Source organism: Megalopta genalis, chromosome 9, assembly GCF_051020955.1.
Source record: "Megalopta genalis isolate 19385.01 chromosome 9, iyMegGena1_principal, whole genome shotgun sequence".
Taxonomy (NCBI): domain Eukaryota; kingdom Metazoa; phylum Arthropoda; class Insecta; order Hymenoptera; family Halictidae; genus Megalopta; species Megalopta genalis.
Window position 1 is genome coordinate 19,705,767 of NC_135021.1, and position 15,992 is coordinate 19,721,758.

The following is a 15,992-nucleotide window of genomic DNA, read 5'->3' on the forward strand; positions in this document are numbered from 1 at the left end:
TATGTAATTGTAATATATTATTATATAATTTTATTTATCAATGATCGATTGGCTCAACAACTATAAACTGTCAACAACTATAAAAACGAGACGCAAACTGTCTCTCCCTCTTCCCAAATTGTCCTTCTTTGTGCGCAATCTGAGCGCGAATTAGGGAGAAATTACCATACTTGTAACTTTTCGTTCAAATAACCAGTGGACGCATTCGAATAAATGCATGTAACCAAAAACGCGATAATAGAAGTTCGACAGAAAGTTCACTACGTCGAGCATTGCCAAAAAAATTTCGTTGCAATAAATAGAAGTCCGATAAGTGGAGTTCTACTGTAAGCACGTTTTTGTTACACGTATTTATTTCACGAAATTTCGTCACCCGACTAAATAATTTTGACATTGCTCTAAAGTCTTCTCTGCAGCCTTCGCGGCACGTTGAGGAAAGAAAATACGTGTCGAACATTGCTTCGAGTGCTATTATTCATGTAAATTTCGTGTACGGGTCGAGTACACCGGCTCCAAGTGTTACGCTAATCTCCTTGCAGGCTCGGCCAACGTAATCATTTCTCAATGGGCCATAAAGCCGTAGCAAAATCTGCGTGCAAACTTGCAACTGACACGGCCGAGTTTTTTGGTTGATCCAGGGCCAAGGGGAAGACAGGTTACGCCTCCGTTTCGGCCAGGATCCTCTGACACCTGGAACACGGCCAAGCTCAGGTTCGCTAGGGGCGTCGAACTTATGCCGTCGACAGACTTTCAAAATTATTGCTCGGCTCGCGTCAGCAGCTACGGCGTTTGTTTTCCTCCTGATGGCGGCTGGGCTGCCTCGCCTATATTTCTCTTGCCGATCCTCTGTCTTCTCGGCGCTGCCACCGTCGTCGTCTTCGTCGACCAGGCAACAACCATCTTCGCGCGGCTTCGTCTCGCGCCGCGTGTTTCACCGTAACAGAAATCGATGCGCGGCCAATATATCGGCCAAGCCCGTCTCTCGCGGATAAAATAAAGTATTCGATGATCGATTGCCGGGAAAACTGGCGGGAATCGTTCCGGAAGTATCGCGAGGCATTTTCATTAAACACAAGACACCCGGCGCTCGTATTCGCCGGCCGTTTTCACAGAGGAAAAAAATTGTTTCGCGCCGCGGAGGATAAAATGAGTTGATGTATGGCACGGCCGACTGCAATCCGATTATCCCGCTCGACTTAAGCGGATTCGCGTGATCACTTCGTCACCGGCCCGCTTTGAATCCGTCGCGCTTATAAACGAGAAGACGCCGGCGCTCACTATTTGCTTTAATCTTCCCGATTAGAGCATTGTCGGTGAAATCTTCTTACAGATTAACAGTCGTACATGGAGATGCTCGCGCGCGTGTCTATGTTCAATGCTTTTCACTCTACTCGACGTTGTTTCGTTCTTTAAATCTCGCGGAATTGTTCCGCCAAATGTCCGCTGCTTTGGGTCTCTCGGGATTAACGAATTATTCCGTTGAATATAATGGAATACGCAGTAAGAGTCATTCATTACACTTAACACGTTTAAGGGAGGTCCAGAAATGTCGGCAGAATTTTAAACGTGTGCTTTTGTTCTGAAAAATTAATTAATTCGACGTTTTGTCGAATCGATAATAAATAATAACAACTGAAATTGTATTCATAAATAAGAAATAAACTTGTTTATTTTCAATAATTCACCTAGATCTATGTACAGAAATAACAAGTAATTATTCTTGCCTTTTATTCAAACTTCCAAGTGACAAATAATTTGTTGTTTAAATAATCATTTAAACGAGCATTTACTTACATTATGCCAAACTCGGGGAACATGGTATTTTGTCGCGATCTCCTGTAATATTTTGACGAGGCGATTACATCAGAGGTGTAAAGGCCTGCTGGTATTGGAAAGCAGATAGTAGACCGCAGTAATTTCTCACAAACTCCCGCAACGGCGTGTATCCGAAGGGTTTGAAGCCAAAGCCGCACCTGAAGGTAGAATGAACTTTAATGGGTCACGCGTAGTCGTAATTATCTAATTACGATCATGGCTGGGTGATTTCACTTAGACCCCTATCGGGAGGACTGCGTGGTTTCAATTATCGGATAATTAGATCAAACGAAATCAACCGTTTATTGGGATACTTTGCGCGGAGTGCCGATCGGAAGTAAAGAAATGCTTTCGTCCCGGCATTCTGTCGGAAAATTCGATTCAGCGTCGTTAAATGCCATTGTACGATAAGAATTATAGTTACGATCACCGGGATTAATTCGCGTGGACGTCGACCAACGGTACAATGGGGAAATCTGCAAGAACTCGTTTCTTTGTTGGACCCGCATAATCGTTACATTCTATCGGTAATATTGTTCATTAGTGTTATCGGTAATTTCATTTCAATTCAAATATTAATCTCCGGAGATGCGAACGTGCTTTCAGTTCCTTGACAGAGAGATAAAAAACTTTACCGTTTCAAGCTTCGGTTTTGCACGAAGTTGGAATCTTTTATTCTCTTCATTGGCATTGGCAATTGTCGTACATAAAATTGGATTTTATCGATTATTTGTGTTTCGTTGCAAATTACCTGCTGCAGCTTTTATGCAATTGTGACAAGAAATAATGGCGGCAATAACAATCTATAAGAACAACTGACAATTCTCGTAGTTATCGTTTAAAGAATATCCGCAAAAAGAATTAATTTATAGTAGCATTTAAAGTGCTAATTAACGTACGACACACATGTACAAAAAAGTAAATAAAAATATAAAATAGAGAATAAGAGGCGGAAATAGTACACAAATGCAAACAGAGATAATTCAAATACATGTGTACTTATTTCCGTTTATGCCGTAACTTCAAAGCTTTCGAGTCAACACTGCGCACACCGTTGAAAATATTTAAATGTTTACTAGAAATTAACCGTGTAAATTTAACATTCGTCTTCTTCTGCTTGCAGACTGAACTACCTGATGTCAGGATTAACACCCAGCTGGTATCACGCGACGAATATTGCCTTGCACGCCATTGCATGCGTTTTGGTCACAAGGGTGAGCCTAGTTGTGGCAGCGCTCCGTCCAGGATTTGCAGCTCTGACAGGGTTGCTGTTTGCTGCTCATCCTGTGCACACTGAAGCGGTGAGTAACGAGGAATTTTGATACGGGTGGGACAGCATGTAGCAGACACGGGGGATTGTTAGGTAAACAGCAGTCAATTCCAGGAACACGTCTTGTACAACATCCGATGTTTAAAAGACCTGAATTAAAAGGCCTTAATTAAGTATCGCAACGTGCAGAGAAAATTCGATACGAGACAGTGAAAAATAGATGTTATTTGGCAATACGAATTTTCAATTTTATGTACATTTTAGAACACCGAGAAGCAACGAAAAATTTCCTTCGCCAACTGAAGGATTGAAAAACGAAAATAAAAATGCTTCTTGAAAATCTACCATAAATGCGTAAAGATCCACAGTCTACTAATCATTAGACTCTGCGAATTATATGCATTTATGACAAAAATTAATAGGTTGAGTATAAAAGAATTGAAAGACATTCTTACATTATTTTCAACTTAATACAGTTGTTAAGAGAGAAAATATATGTTTGTTGGTGCATTTCGTGTAATGTTAAAATATTGCAAACGCTTTGCCCGTCTAAATCCGATCCTTAAATTTTACTGAATGCTCGTATATAATCTCTTCTTCCAATATTCTTAACAATAATTTTAACTGTAAGTTTGCTTCGAAGCTATGAAACTCCAGCGCAATGTGTAGAGCAATATAACAATAATAACCGAAATAAAAGACGAGTACACATGAAATGAGAACACATGGTAGTGGCTAGTAGTATATTGTCGAGAAATAAATTGCAGCTTGAAACACAGCCAAATCACCATTGTCTCAGCTTCCGTAATAAAAACTGTCCAGTTTCTCCAGTTTGATTCATAGTGTGATTAAAATTATAGTCTAGAAAATTGAATAAAAATTGTAACGAAGAATTCAGTTTGAAATCTGTATACCATGTATATTATAATATTATATATATATACATACAATATTCAATGGTAACTATGCAGTTCTATTATTCCAATTACGCGTCACCTAATCGATCGGGATTACGTAGCTGCTAGCAATGTGTAACTCCGGGGTCCGACGCTAGAAATTAATCCCTCGTTTTCGTATTCCCGTGGTTGCAAGTTTATCTTAAGCCGATCGGGAGGGTTCCGGCAGCAATCGGTGTCCGGAAGCCTCTTGTTCTTCTGGTTATATCGTACGCACAATGCCCAAGGACAATGAACTTGGACGTCACCGATAATGTTTATCTACTTAACCTGATTCAGCTAAGCGCATGATGGTGACGCTGTACTCGTCGTCGTTCTCGGTTATCTGCTGTTTCAGAGGGTCCTGGTTTAAAGAGGATTGGAGTGGGGGAGGGGAGTAGATCGCGTTCAAGAACAATGCCCGCCACTGCACCATTGAAATAGAAGATTTACGTGATCAAAAAGATTACCGGTTCCAAGTTGTAAAATATAAATGCGTCGAACGTTGCGCCAAGTGCAGTAAATTCTCCCCAATTATCCTTCAGCTTGTAAACAAGCATAGACAATTTGGGAAGAGGAGATGCGATTATTCGAGCCTTGCGCCTCGTTTTTATATATTTTATTATTTTTGTTTTATTTTATATATTTTACAGTTATCGACAATCGAAAACTATAAAAAGCCGCGAGGCTCGAATAATCGTATCTATTCTCCTTCCGAAATTGTCCATTTTTCTTTGCAAGCTGAATATAATATAATAATATAATATAATATAATATATAATAATATAAAATAATACTATAAATATTTGAAAATAGTGTCAAATTCACACCAGAGAGTCACGAGGATTAATTTATTCACGAATAATTTATTCGACGAGTTCCCAATGATCGTTAAAATTTTGTCACGCTTGTTTCGTGTCTCCGTTTTAACCCATTTGCAACGTGGCATTCATCGATGATGCTTGACGTATACTATCGAATAGAGTTTTCTAACCTTTTGTCATCGATCATGACCAAACATTCGGGTTCTTTGACAAAATGTCGGCGTTTGTGCTCGTTTCTCTCTGTTTACTTTGTCGTTAGTTTCGCATTGAAACCCTTTCGGCTGACAAAGCTTTGGAAACGAATTTTTGATAGAATTCTGTTGGGCATGCCAATAATGCGCACAAATCGATCCAATGTTTCATTGTGCTTTGATCGATCACCTAAAATATAATACCATAGGTATAAAGCTATAATACTATTTCAGTAATTAATTTTAGGATCCCTTGACGTACAAATTATAATTCATAGAAATATTTAGTACCTATTTTCGAAGACCGCGTGAAAGATAATTAAAATGTAATTTGTAATTCGAAACGAAAATGAATCGTTTCTATATGAATTTGGAACGCGTGCTTCCGTGTTTAAAGAAATAATTGATGTGTTCCTTGCAAACCAAGTGTGCGGGCAAAACGTGTTCGTTAATATTCTCGCAACGACAGTCCTTTCTCTATCGGAGGGAATTGATCAGTCGATACGCAAACGATCGCGGGACACGAGTCGATTACGCTTTCGTAACGTTTGTCGAGAACTGCGGTGGAATAATTTTAACAGCGGCGCGGAAATTTGCATCTTACAAAGTCCGTGAGAGCCTGATAAACGAAGCAAACTCGTGACCGGGTGCAGCAAAAAGGAGCTCGTAGAATGAAAATAAAATGAAATATCTAATTCGCACGTGACTCGACCAGACGTATTAGAACAATTCATCGAGGAGAACGAAGGGGACTGTGGACTGTGTCGTTTGTGCGGTCACTTATGGAGTGAATATTCCAAAATGGCGGCGTTTTAGCGACAAACGCGAGAAACTTCGCGCGAAGGTCCGGCGCGTTGCACGCAACGCGCAGCTGCATTTTAAACTGTTCGATCGCGATTAGGCTTGCTAATTAGATCAGCCGAAGTTGCGTTTCTATTTAGAAATCAGTGAAATTCTCACAGGTGGCTTAACGCGAAACTTAACGCGAAACGGCGAGCATTAGCCTTTTTAATAAGGCGCTCGGTAAATTATCCGTCAACCGATGGAAACGCAATACACGCTGCAGTCGTTTATGCGTTTCGGAGGGGAGGGTGATTTGCGCGGTAACGCGAGCTTTCGAGCGAAGAATTACCAGCGACACGCAGCAACGGTTCTTTCTGGATCGAGAGCTGTGGCCAGTGCAAGCTCGACCGGGTCGACGGTCACGCACCGCGTCCCAGTGCATCGGGCGCGTGCACACATGCACGCGGTTGCATGCGGCGGCTGGGGTCGCGTGCTCGCCGGGTCCTTGCCGGTGTCGTGTCATTACCGCAACGTCATGCCCGCGACTACGCACGCGGATGAAGAAGTCGGATACGCGCGTGTAACTCGCGGCGCGGCGCGGCGGCGCTAACAATAAGCCGGCGACCGGCTATCCCGCGGCCGATCTTTCAACCCCTCGTTGCTCTAATTTCAACCTCACCCTCGTGGCGCCGTGAACTTACCAACGATTTCACGGCTGCGCCGCGCCGCGCCGTGCCGCGTCGCCGACTCACAATAAACAGGAATTTCGATCGAACGCTTTTGCCGGCCGACGGATCGAGACGCTGATAATGCTCGAACGTCGGCGACGTTGAAAAATGAGGATCAAAAGCGATCGAGGGATAGGCGAAATGGAGATTCATGCCTCGATACTTAATAACGGCTTATGGATTACCTTGAACAAAAAGAGCGCTTTCGGGGGCTCGGTGAGTGATTATTATGGAACTTTATGGCGAATCGATCCTATTAATAGGCGAGTTTATGCGAGACTTTGAAACCCCTTTCCAAACGTTTATTATGACGACGGCGCGATGAAAGGGGCTGCGTTGTGTCGTAAGTTTGCTGGACGACCCTCTCTTGTAACATCCTGAAAACACTGTAACGTAATATTTTTTAACGCGGTTTCCGAACAGCATGATTTATTGTATTAATTTTGGACAGTCTTCGTATAACGTGGAAAGCGAAATATTAAATTTTAAGTATTTTATCTCGAACGAATTGCTATAAATACACGTACATTGTGCTGCATTACAGAGATGTCGATTTTCCTTTCATTTCATTATTGATTTATCGCGCGAACGCTTGAAACGAATAAAACTGGTTACTATTATTACTTTTGCTACAAATAATGAGAATAAATACAAAACAAAGAAATAAATAAATGATAAATCGATCGGTTATATTACTTCTTGCTTCACGATATCGATAAACACTCGAGATGGGGATTTAAACTGAACGTAGAAAATACGAATGTTGTTAACAGCTTCAAAATTGAAATGAAATTCTGCTTTCCTATTTTCCGAAGCAATTCATATTTTAGCGTGGCCGCTTAGCGAATACAAAGTTCCTGTTCTCTGTTAGTAAATTATTAACGATATTTTAATGAAGCAAGCAGTTAAATGTGAAGTCACCTTAATCAATACCGTTGCTTCGACAATAGAACTACCGCAGTGTGAAACTGTCTTATATTAGTATATTGTGGTTAACAGCTCTTTGACCAAACCGAAGCCGAAGAAAGAGGGGATTGTCGGAGGATTCGTTGCTTTCAGTAACAATGAACTTTGAAAATCGCTGAGATATGTCAGTTCGTACTGTTCAGCGTTGCAATTTTACATTAGCGGAATAGGATGCCTCGCAGCGGTGCACCCCGGCGGATTTTAAGAGACGGCACACTGCGAACGTTCCAACCGGATGCAGGAGTTTAACAAGGCGGAATACATCATACCAGAATAGTATTGTATCTTCTACTAATTGGGAACGTTGTTACGGAAATGAAGCCTAATTCCTCGGGAAACTGAATACGCACGTTAATGGTAACATTGATTATCAACAGAGCTCGCTTTGACATCGATTATGCTATGCAGAAGTAAAAACTACCCGATATTGTATTAATGTTTACGCGAATACGCAATACTTCTACCACGTTCAATTATGTTGTCCTCGTCCTCTAGTCTAAACATTCGAATCATCTATAATTATTGTAAAATGTACAAATTTATCGCAATTTTGTTAGTCGTCGATAAAATATGTAACAAATTTTAAAGACGAATTGAAAGCAGGTATATCGACGCTCGGATCGTCCACAAAAATTGACAATTCTTTTTCGTTTCAATAGTTGCCGATTATCAACAACTATAAAAACGAGTCGTGAGATTCGAATAATCGTACCAAATTGTCCATTTTGGTATTAATATCGAACAAAAAGTTGGTCCAACACATTCATCTTGTCAGAACAAAAATACATGTTCAAAATTTGATATTTTAAGTGTGTTGATGCACGATATCATCGATATGGCATTCGACTATAATTACCAACAGTTTTCTAATATCCCTCGAAAGGAGACATTCGAGTGCGAAGGGCTAACAACGACAGCGACCGAAGCATCGGAACAAGGAACCGCAGAAATGGTAAGCTATTTTTAAGAAAAGCAGACTTCTCGAACCACGGACCACTAGAGCTTCCGGAAAAAATATAAGGCGCGGCAAATCCGGCGAGGAAACAAGAGCCACTCGTCGATCCAGCGTGTAGAGTAGCGAATCGATCGGACATATGTTGCGATATCCAATGATATTTCGCTCGGCGCGACGAACGAACAGGACGCAGGGGCTCTGATCTGGTGAATCCGATTCGCTCGGTAGCCCTCATCATATTGCTATTCAGCCGCTGCTCCGACAACAGACGCGGAATCCCTTTGTTTGTCCTAGTAGGCGTTGTTTACCAAAATCATTAAACCCGGTCCCGGATTGAATTCTCAATCGAGCGACAGACAGGCAAGCAAGCTGGCAAGCAGGCAGGCAGGCAGGCAGGCAGGCACCGTCAGGTAGGCAGGACGAGGCGACGCGTTAATCAAGCTGCACGGGCGTGTACCATCCGGGTCTGAAAAGGCATCCCGTGAAAGACAGAGGACGGTGTCTTTTGATCGCCGGCACCAATCGACAACCATTTATCGGTGGGCCGGCACGAACGGTTCTTTGTGCCAATTTCGAGCGTTCGTTCGGATCGCGACGTGCTGCTGCTCCACGTTCACGTCGCCGTGGTCCAGGCGAAGAGCAAGCGGAGAGCAGCAGTCGGATTGCGGGCGGATCGCAGGCGGTTCGCACGCGTCAACCGAGTGGACAACGGATCGCGTCGCGTCGCGTCACGCCGCGCCGCGCTACGGCGCCCGTTTGTCTTCCTCGTCGAATCAGTTTGCGTCGGACCCGGCGCTGTTTGCCGAAATGATCAAGCGGTGAAAGCGACGGCCGGTTTCTGGCTGTCGGATTAAGCCCTCGACCGTGCGCTGAAAGGAAGCGCGTTAATTAAGTACAGCGGCATTGAAGCGGCTGTTTCCAGTGTAAACCCTACCGAACAAAGGGCGAACCGGTTCGGAAGAGGGACGAGAGTCGAGCATGAAGAGAGTCACCGACCGTCCCTTGACTTCGTCGTTCGGACGTAAACGCAAATTTTCGCCCCCCACCCCCCTGCTCCCTCCCTTTGCCTTCCTGCGCCTCTATCTCATACCAGCCCCCCCCCTCGATGCACCCTTCCCAATCCCTCGATCGATCAATTATAACCTCTGTCGAGCCCGTTATCCAGGTCAGCTTTTCTTCCGCTTTCACAGCGGATTGCTCGCTAAAGCACCCGGAAGCTTGCCGACTACCCGTATCGACGCGGAAACGACTGTTCCTTTCACGAATTCCTCGCACCGAGCCATGCATCGGACTTGTCAGAATGTTTCTGCTGTTTCGAGGAGGCTGATTATAAGACGTGGATCGCTCGTATAGCGCCCATTCATCTTAATCGTATCATATCGTTAATTAATGAAACGATATGTATACAGGATGACGCATTAAGTCCGGTCACCATTGAATATCGCGTCGTTATTTTTAATGATATTGTACTCATACACTCTATTATATATATACTACTACTATGTACATATAAAAATATGATGGTATCAGCTTTTCCCAAATTGTCCATTTTTGTGCCCACCATTTGTGCGAATTCGGGAGAAATATCTGTAGCCAATTTTAACATAAACGCATAAAATTCACAGTCTACTGACGAATCAAGCTGAGACTGGTCGTAAACATCATCAAACTGTAAATGCGTGGAAATAGCCTGTCGTTCAAGGGTTAACCCCTTATTCACAATAATTTCCATCTATTGTTGTCAAACCACAACTGTAAATCAATTCCTAAACTTGTTCTAATTCTCTTGCGTTAGAAACTCTCGCGCATGCATAGAAACTGGAACATAGTTACAAAACAATTCTTTGTCAAATTAGTGTACCAATGACGAACACGTGCATGACCATTATGGGATTACGAAGAACGTTAGGTACATCTTAATCTCACGTTAGGTACATCCATCAAGACCTAAGCGTTATTCTCGTTATTACTGCGAACAATTAATTAAACGACTGATATAGACGCGAGCGTGCCCGACACAACGTTTTACTCTATCTTCCTCACGTTTCCATCAAGATCCTGCGCCTGATCGGATTCAGACCATCTGATAAATTGCATTCAGGCGCCGGATCGCTGCATCCGCCTCACTAATTTCGAGATTGAAATGAAATTGTACGTACGGAACAGCCGGTTCGAGTTAACCGGTTTCAGGAAAAATTATTATTGTTCTTCTCGTTGTTACGTAGCTCGCCGCGACGTGTGCGCCGTGCTCCGACGTGGTAAGAAGAGGAAAATATGATGAAACGAACCGGCCGATACCCCATGGCTTTTACTTATTTTCATCCGAATGCTCTTCCGAGTGCTTATTACAGCAATAACGGGGAGAGCGCGGAGTTGTCCGACCGTTCAATCTCCCCAGTGGAAATTTACGTTCGCACCTTACGACTCGCGACTTAAGTTTTATCGCGCGGGTAATTCCTCGAGGCTATTATGACGCGAGATCCTGGAGCTTCAGCGTTTTATTGCGAAGCGATGAAGGCGCAGTTTAAACTCGCGCCGCTTCTGAAACGATCGCCGTTGTTGTACTCGATGCTGACATTTAAATAGGACGCCTTCCCGCCTTCGCGGATATTATTAGATCCATAAATAAATTCCTCCGACTCCTGCGAGAGGACGAACGCTTAAATAAGAAGCGAGATCGGAAGCTCGATTTTTCAAAAGGATCAGCAACGCGTGAGAACGTCGGAAAACAAATTCATGTCGAACCGCATAATTTTTTAATTTTCAGTTGATTAAATAATATGCTATTCTCTTCGTAAATACCGCAACTTTGTCGAACTCCTGTTATGGTAGAGATACTACTTTTTCGTTCTTTTAGAGAGACCGAGGCGATTGGCAGAATTCAAAGATCCGCGTGCGAGTTTTTTCAATTCAAATATAAAAAATCCTTAGTTTTGGTTTTCCTCGATGAAACTTTTATCACTGTATTCGTTTTTTTTTTAAATTAGAATAACGTGAAATACGGTATAATTACGATCATAATTACTTCTATAATAAATTCAAAAACGAGACGAATACAGTAGTAAATGTTTCACAAAAGGAAATAAAAAATGATAAAAGTTGTAATCTTTTGCCTCGCTCGCATTAGCGCGAACGACAGCTGCGCTATACAGTTTCTACTTATTTTTATATTTCTGTACTGGCTAGACAGTCCTTACATGTTTCATGGAATTCCCCATACCACCCTTGTTTCATCCTTTCATCCACATATTTTCTTATATTTTTTGTGTAGTTATATTTTCGCACTTCCTCCGCAGCTTTTTGGGCTCCTCATTTTACGACTTCCTTCGGGTTCCTCCATGATATCTGCTATTTGTAATGCTTTTTTTCAAGATTTAGTGTGAGCTTTGCTGCCCTCGGTATACATTTAGCCACCAACCCCTCCAACTCTTGTATCTTCTCTGTTTATTGTCTCCTCGCTTCCTTTGTATTTTCCCGCAATTATCCTTCTTTCTCTGTTTCTTATTTCTCGAAAGCTAGCGTGCGTAGTTACTGTTTTCTTGTAACTGTTTAACAGGAAAACGATACGCGATGATTTGTTGTTTTACTTTAGCGATTCAGAATAATCCTGTCTTATGAGTAATTCTACGTTATAAGAATGTAAAGAATCGAATTTATTTTGATTTTTCACCCCACTTTTATTATAATATATGCTTAAATTAAGAAGTTTATTCGACCTTTTCCTATCAAGGAATCTTCGCAAAACGGTTAAAACAGTATAAACAGTTCATCCGCAGGAATACCCTCACTTACCTTACTTCGTTTCAAATATCTGTGCAAACGAAAATGAAGTAGACCCTAGTATTCCCTGTTGCTATCTACACAATTACTAGAAGCACCGATGTTGTGAGAATTAATTACGCTTGTGGTAGAACCAAAAGTCAATAGCCGATACTTTTCTCAGTTATCCGATTTCCAATACCCAATTGCCAATTCACGGATATCCCATGTTTGAGGTGCATTCTGCTAAGTAACCCCTACTGATGAATCCACTAGGAGGATGAAGACTAAACGATCTCCCTCTGTGCCAATAGTAATTGTTATCTCCCGATACCTTACCTATACAGTTTCAACGATGTAACAACCGATGCAAACGTGTTATCTTTATCATTCATTCAAATTTGCAATTGCGTAGATAACAACTAGTACAAGTTTAATCTCCTGGCTTTTATTCAACATTCGAAAATTCAGTCGAGGATTTTTTAGTTTGTACGAATACATTTCATTTGTATACATACGCATATATATATCGAGTGGATTATGCTTGTTTACCTTGCTCTTTTTAAACGCCGTTGTTGACTTCGCGTTGTGTTTCCGGTATATCTGTAGCTATTTATTTATTGCTAGCGTTGTAGGCACTTGCGTTCAGATACGAATAGTTTTAGTTTCATGCTGCTCTGTAATTATGCTGATAATTTTCAGTAAATCAAACGTTTTCTCCAACGTTGGCAATTACTTAGTTGCCATCCCGATACAAATATATCTTTATTTTATCACGGAACAGTAAAGGGGTCGACCCACCCGCTATCCCGTGAGTAGGACACAAAATAACGTTTGCGAAGCTCGGCAACTCGAAACCGTGTAAGTGGGGACCATGTAATTAAATTACATCGACACCTCGGGTCCATCCTGTATTCGAACGACAAACGAATGTCGATGCGCAGTCCTTTCTATACCAAAGAAACAGGTCCAGGTTCGACGCGCGCGATGCCTAAGTTAAGTTTGTGCCGGGAAATTAGATTAGAAGGAAACTCGAAATATTTCCCTAATTGGCAGACGTGCGTGGCTCTTCGGCGCAACGTTTGTAATCAAAGGCACTCTGTTAATTCGCGTCTGACGGAGCGAGTGCTGCTCGACCTCTCCTCATATAAGGGGGACCGAGGCTCGCGAGTTTCGTATCGACGATAAACACTGGCTATTAAAGCCGTATCGATCGGCGCCGCCTCCTTTAAGCCCCTTTACGTTTACAGGAACCTCGAGCCCGCTGCGCTGCCTCTGAATTAGCTTGTTTTCTGCTCTACTAACTAGCCCCCCCGCATCGGAAGTGCTGCCAAATGATCCCCGTTTCTCCCGCGAATTTTCAACAGTTTCCCCACGCTGCTGTCCCATAAATTGCCCGCGTATTCGATCACGTTGCTCAATCCGACGACAATACACCGCAGGCTATTTAAAACACCCCAAGCTCGAATCGTTCGTTCCCGCGTTTATGAAAATCAGGGAAAATACGCTACGCGGAAATTATCCGTCCACAAAGCCCTTTATCGTATTTCAAGGATGACGAACCTCAAAGACCTTTGAACTAAATGTTTTCGACATGCTCGCGATGCGGGATATACTTTTCTGACGGTTTTCAACCGAAACCGTTCCACGATAATAAAATAATGTGAGCGGTCGATTTTTGCTGCACATACGACGGAGTTATTAGAGATTTTTATGCGAATTCAACAAAAATATTTCTAGGTTTTTATTACAGGAATATTCAATGTTGAAATATACGTTAGACTTTTTTACTTAGTGCAGTCAAATGAAGCATACGTTCCTCTTTGAGGTTTTGGGGTGGTGTCGTCGAATTCTCTGACTTTTTGTAGCGAGATCCGCTGGGAACAAAGACCTAATTAGCTAGTGTTAAGGATGAGTCAAGTACCGACTAGAATTATAAACATCGATATTATTAATATTACCATAAATATCGATGATATTATTATCGATGGTCGCGTCTCTAATTCGAAATCCAAGCGTAGTTGGTTACTTTAGGCCTAGCCCTCCTCGTTTTGTCAATAATAGGAACACGATGGCTGTTCGATAGCACCTCGCAAACCTCTTCGCGTTTCTTCTTGCTCGATTTTCCCGGACTACTTCCGACCATCGACTATTCGATATTATAAGTTGCTCGCGAAATTGGTTGCATCGATTTTTCTCCCCTGCATAGCTACTTAGGCGACGGTTTCCGCCGCGTGAGAGAGACACCGAGTTCTCTGCGGCTGATGGAAGCGTTTTCTCCGGTCGAATGGAAAGTTAATTTCTGTCTGTGAAATCGCTTCCATTCCTCTTATCGGAATGCATTATCACGCACGCTTTTTCCGTTTCATTAATTCCGAGATATTCTCCGACGGATTCGTTATTGCGTAATAAATTTCGGAACGACAGAAATTGCTAATTTAATATCCACGCTCGGCTCCGATCGATTTACCAATAACTTTTTTTCCCCCTTAATTGGATATTACCTCAATTTCATTTCATACACAAAATATTAATGTTATGCAAATTTCTCGGATAAGGCGCGCTTTTGAGTGAAAACGTATCTGCGAGAGACGAATGAATTTTATTCTGGATAAATAGGAAGCCTACGGAAAAATTAGTTGACATGGTCGCCAGCGTATTTGTTGAATTTTTCATATCACTTGTTCTTCGGACTGCTCTGAAAAATTTATACCGCATGGGATTTAAACGATCCGATGGTATTTTAACATTTTCTTTTTTTTGCATTTCGAATAACGAATTGTATCGCACAAGTTTAAAAATGACAAAATAATAATAAAAAAAAGAAAAACGTCAGCGATACTGACAACGAATTATTTGGAACGCGGGTAACAGAATCCTTTCCAAGAATGTGTTACAGGTCAGTGAAACAGCGTCAGAAAAACCTGTTGGTATTGATGTTGGCAACTGTGTCGAGAAATGATACACAAAAGCTGATTTGTTTCGCGTACAGCAACACTTTTTCACCATGTTTTATTTCGCTTTCATTCGAAAAAAGAACTGCTACTATAGAAATAAATTAATTTAATGTTCGAACGAACTGTGTTGTTTCGCGTTAATATTTCGAAAATTCCGCTAATACTTTATAAAAAATCATTTGTAATAAAAATATGAATAAAGATTTGTTTTCAAATGGCACCATTTCAATCGGCGTGGCTCGTAAGTACTGTTATACAACTCTTTAATGACTTTCGGAATGGAGTTCTGTTTCTAAGAAGAAAGTCGTCGCTACTCTTCTTTCATTAATGGTATTAAAAATAAAATGAAGAATTTCCTCGGGGAGAAAAGGAAATAGAATTAAATCGGGAGGGTAGCGGGACCGAGAGGAGAGTAAATCCTTCGCGTTCTTTCGGATTTAAATGTGTAAGACTGTCTTTTTCTCCGAGACTTTCTCCTCCTTTCTCTTTGGTACAACCTTTCTTACCGACGGGAAGTTAGAGTTGGCGGAAATTTGCATACAAAAAAGCATTAATTCGCCGACTCGGGCATTTAATATCGAAGAACGATTACAGAAAGGAATATCCGATTGGGCAGTTTCAGTTATCTTCCTCTGAAAAGCAATTAAACGGCCGTATTCGTTCTTCGCATGACAACAACGTCGTCGGTGAACAACTACATCCGCGGGCAATTGTTCGACGGTTATTATCATTTTATTCGTATTTCACATCTAAGTGAAACGTTGTTTCCTATATAAATCATTCGCTCCGGTTTACCCTGGCTTTAATAT

At 41.8% G+C, this 15,992-nt stretch overlaps 1 protein-coding gene across 2 annotated transcripts in view; it reads left to right on the forward strand.

Moving 5' to 3' along the window:
* The window catches only part of LOC117224539 (protein O-mannosyl-transferase TMTC1), a 285,088-nt gene that overhangs the window by 118,583 nt on the left and 150,513 nt on the right, over window positions 1-15,992 (forward strand). For both annotated transcript variants that reach the window (XR_013034148.1, XM_076524657.1), the window contains exon 2: window positions 2,939-3,116. Coding sequence is in view for 1 of the 2 variants with exons in the window: in XM_076524657.1 (XP_076380772.1) it covers window positions 2,939-3,116 (178 nt within the window). In the remaining variant the exon portion in view is untranslated. The remainder of the gene's footprint in view (window positions 1-2,938; window positions 3,117-15,992) is intronic.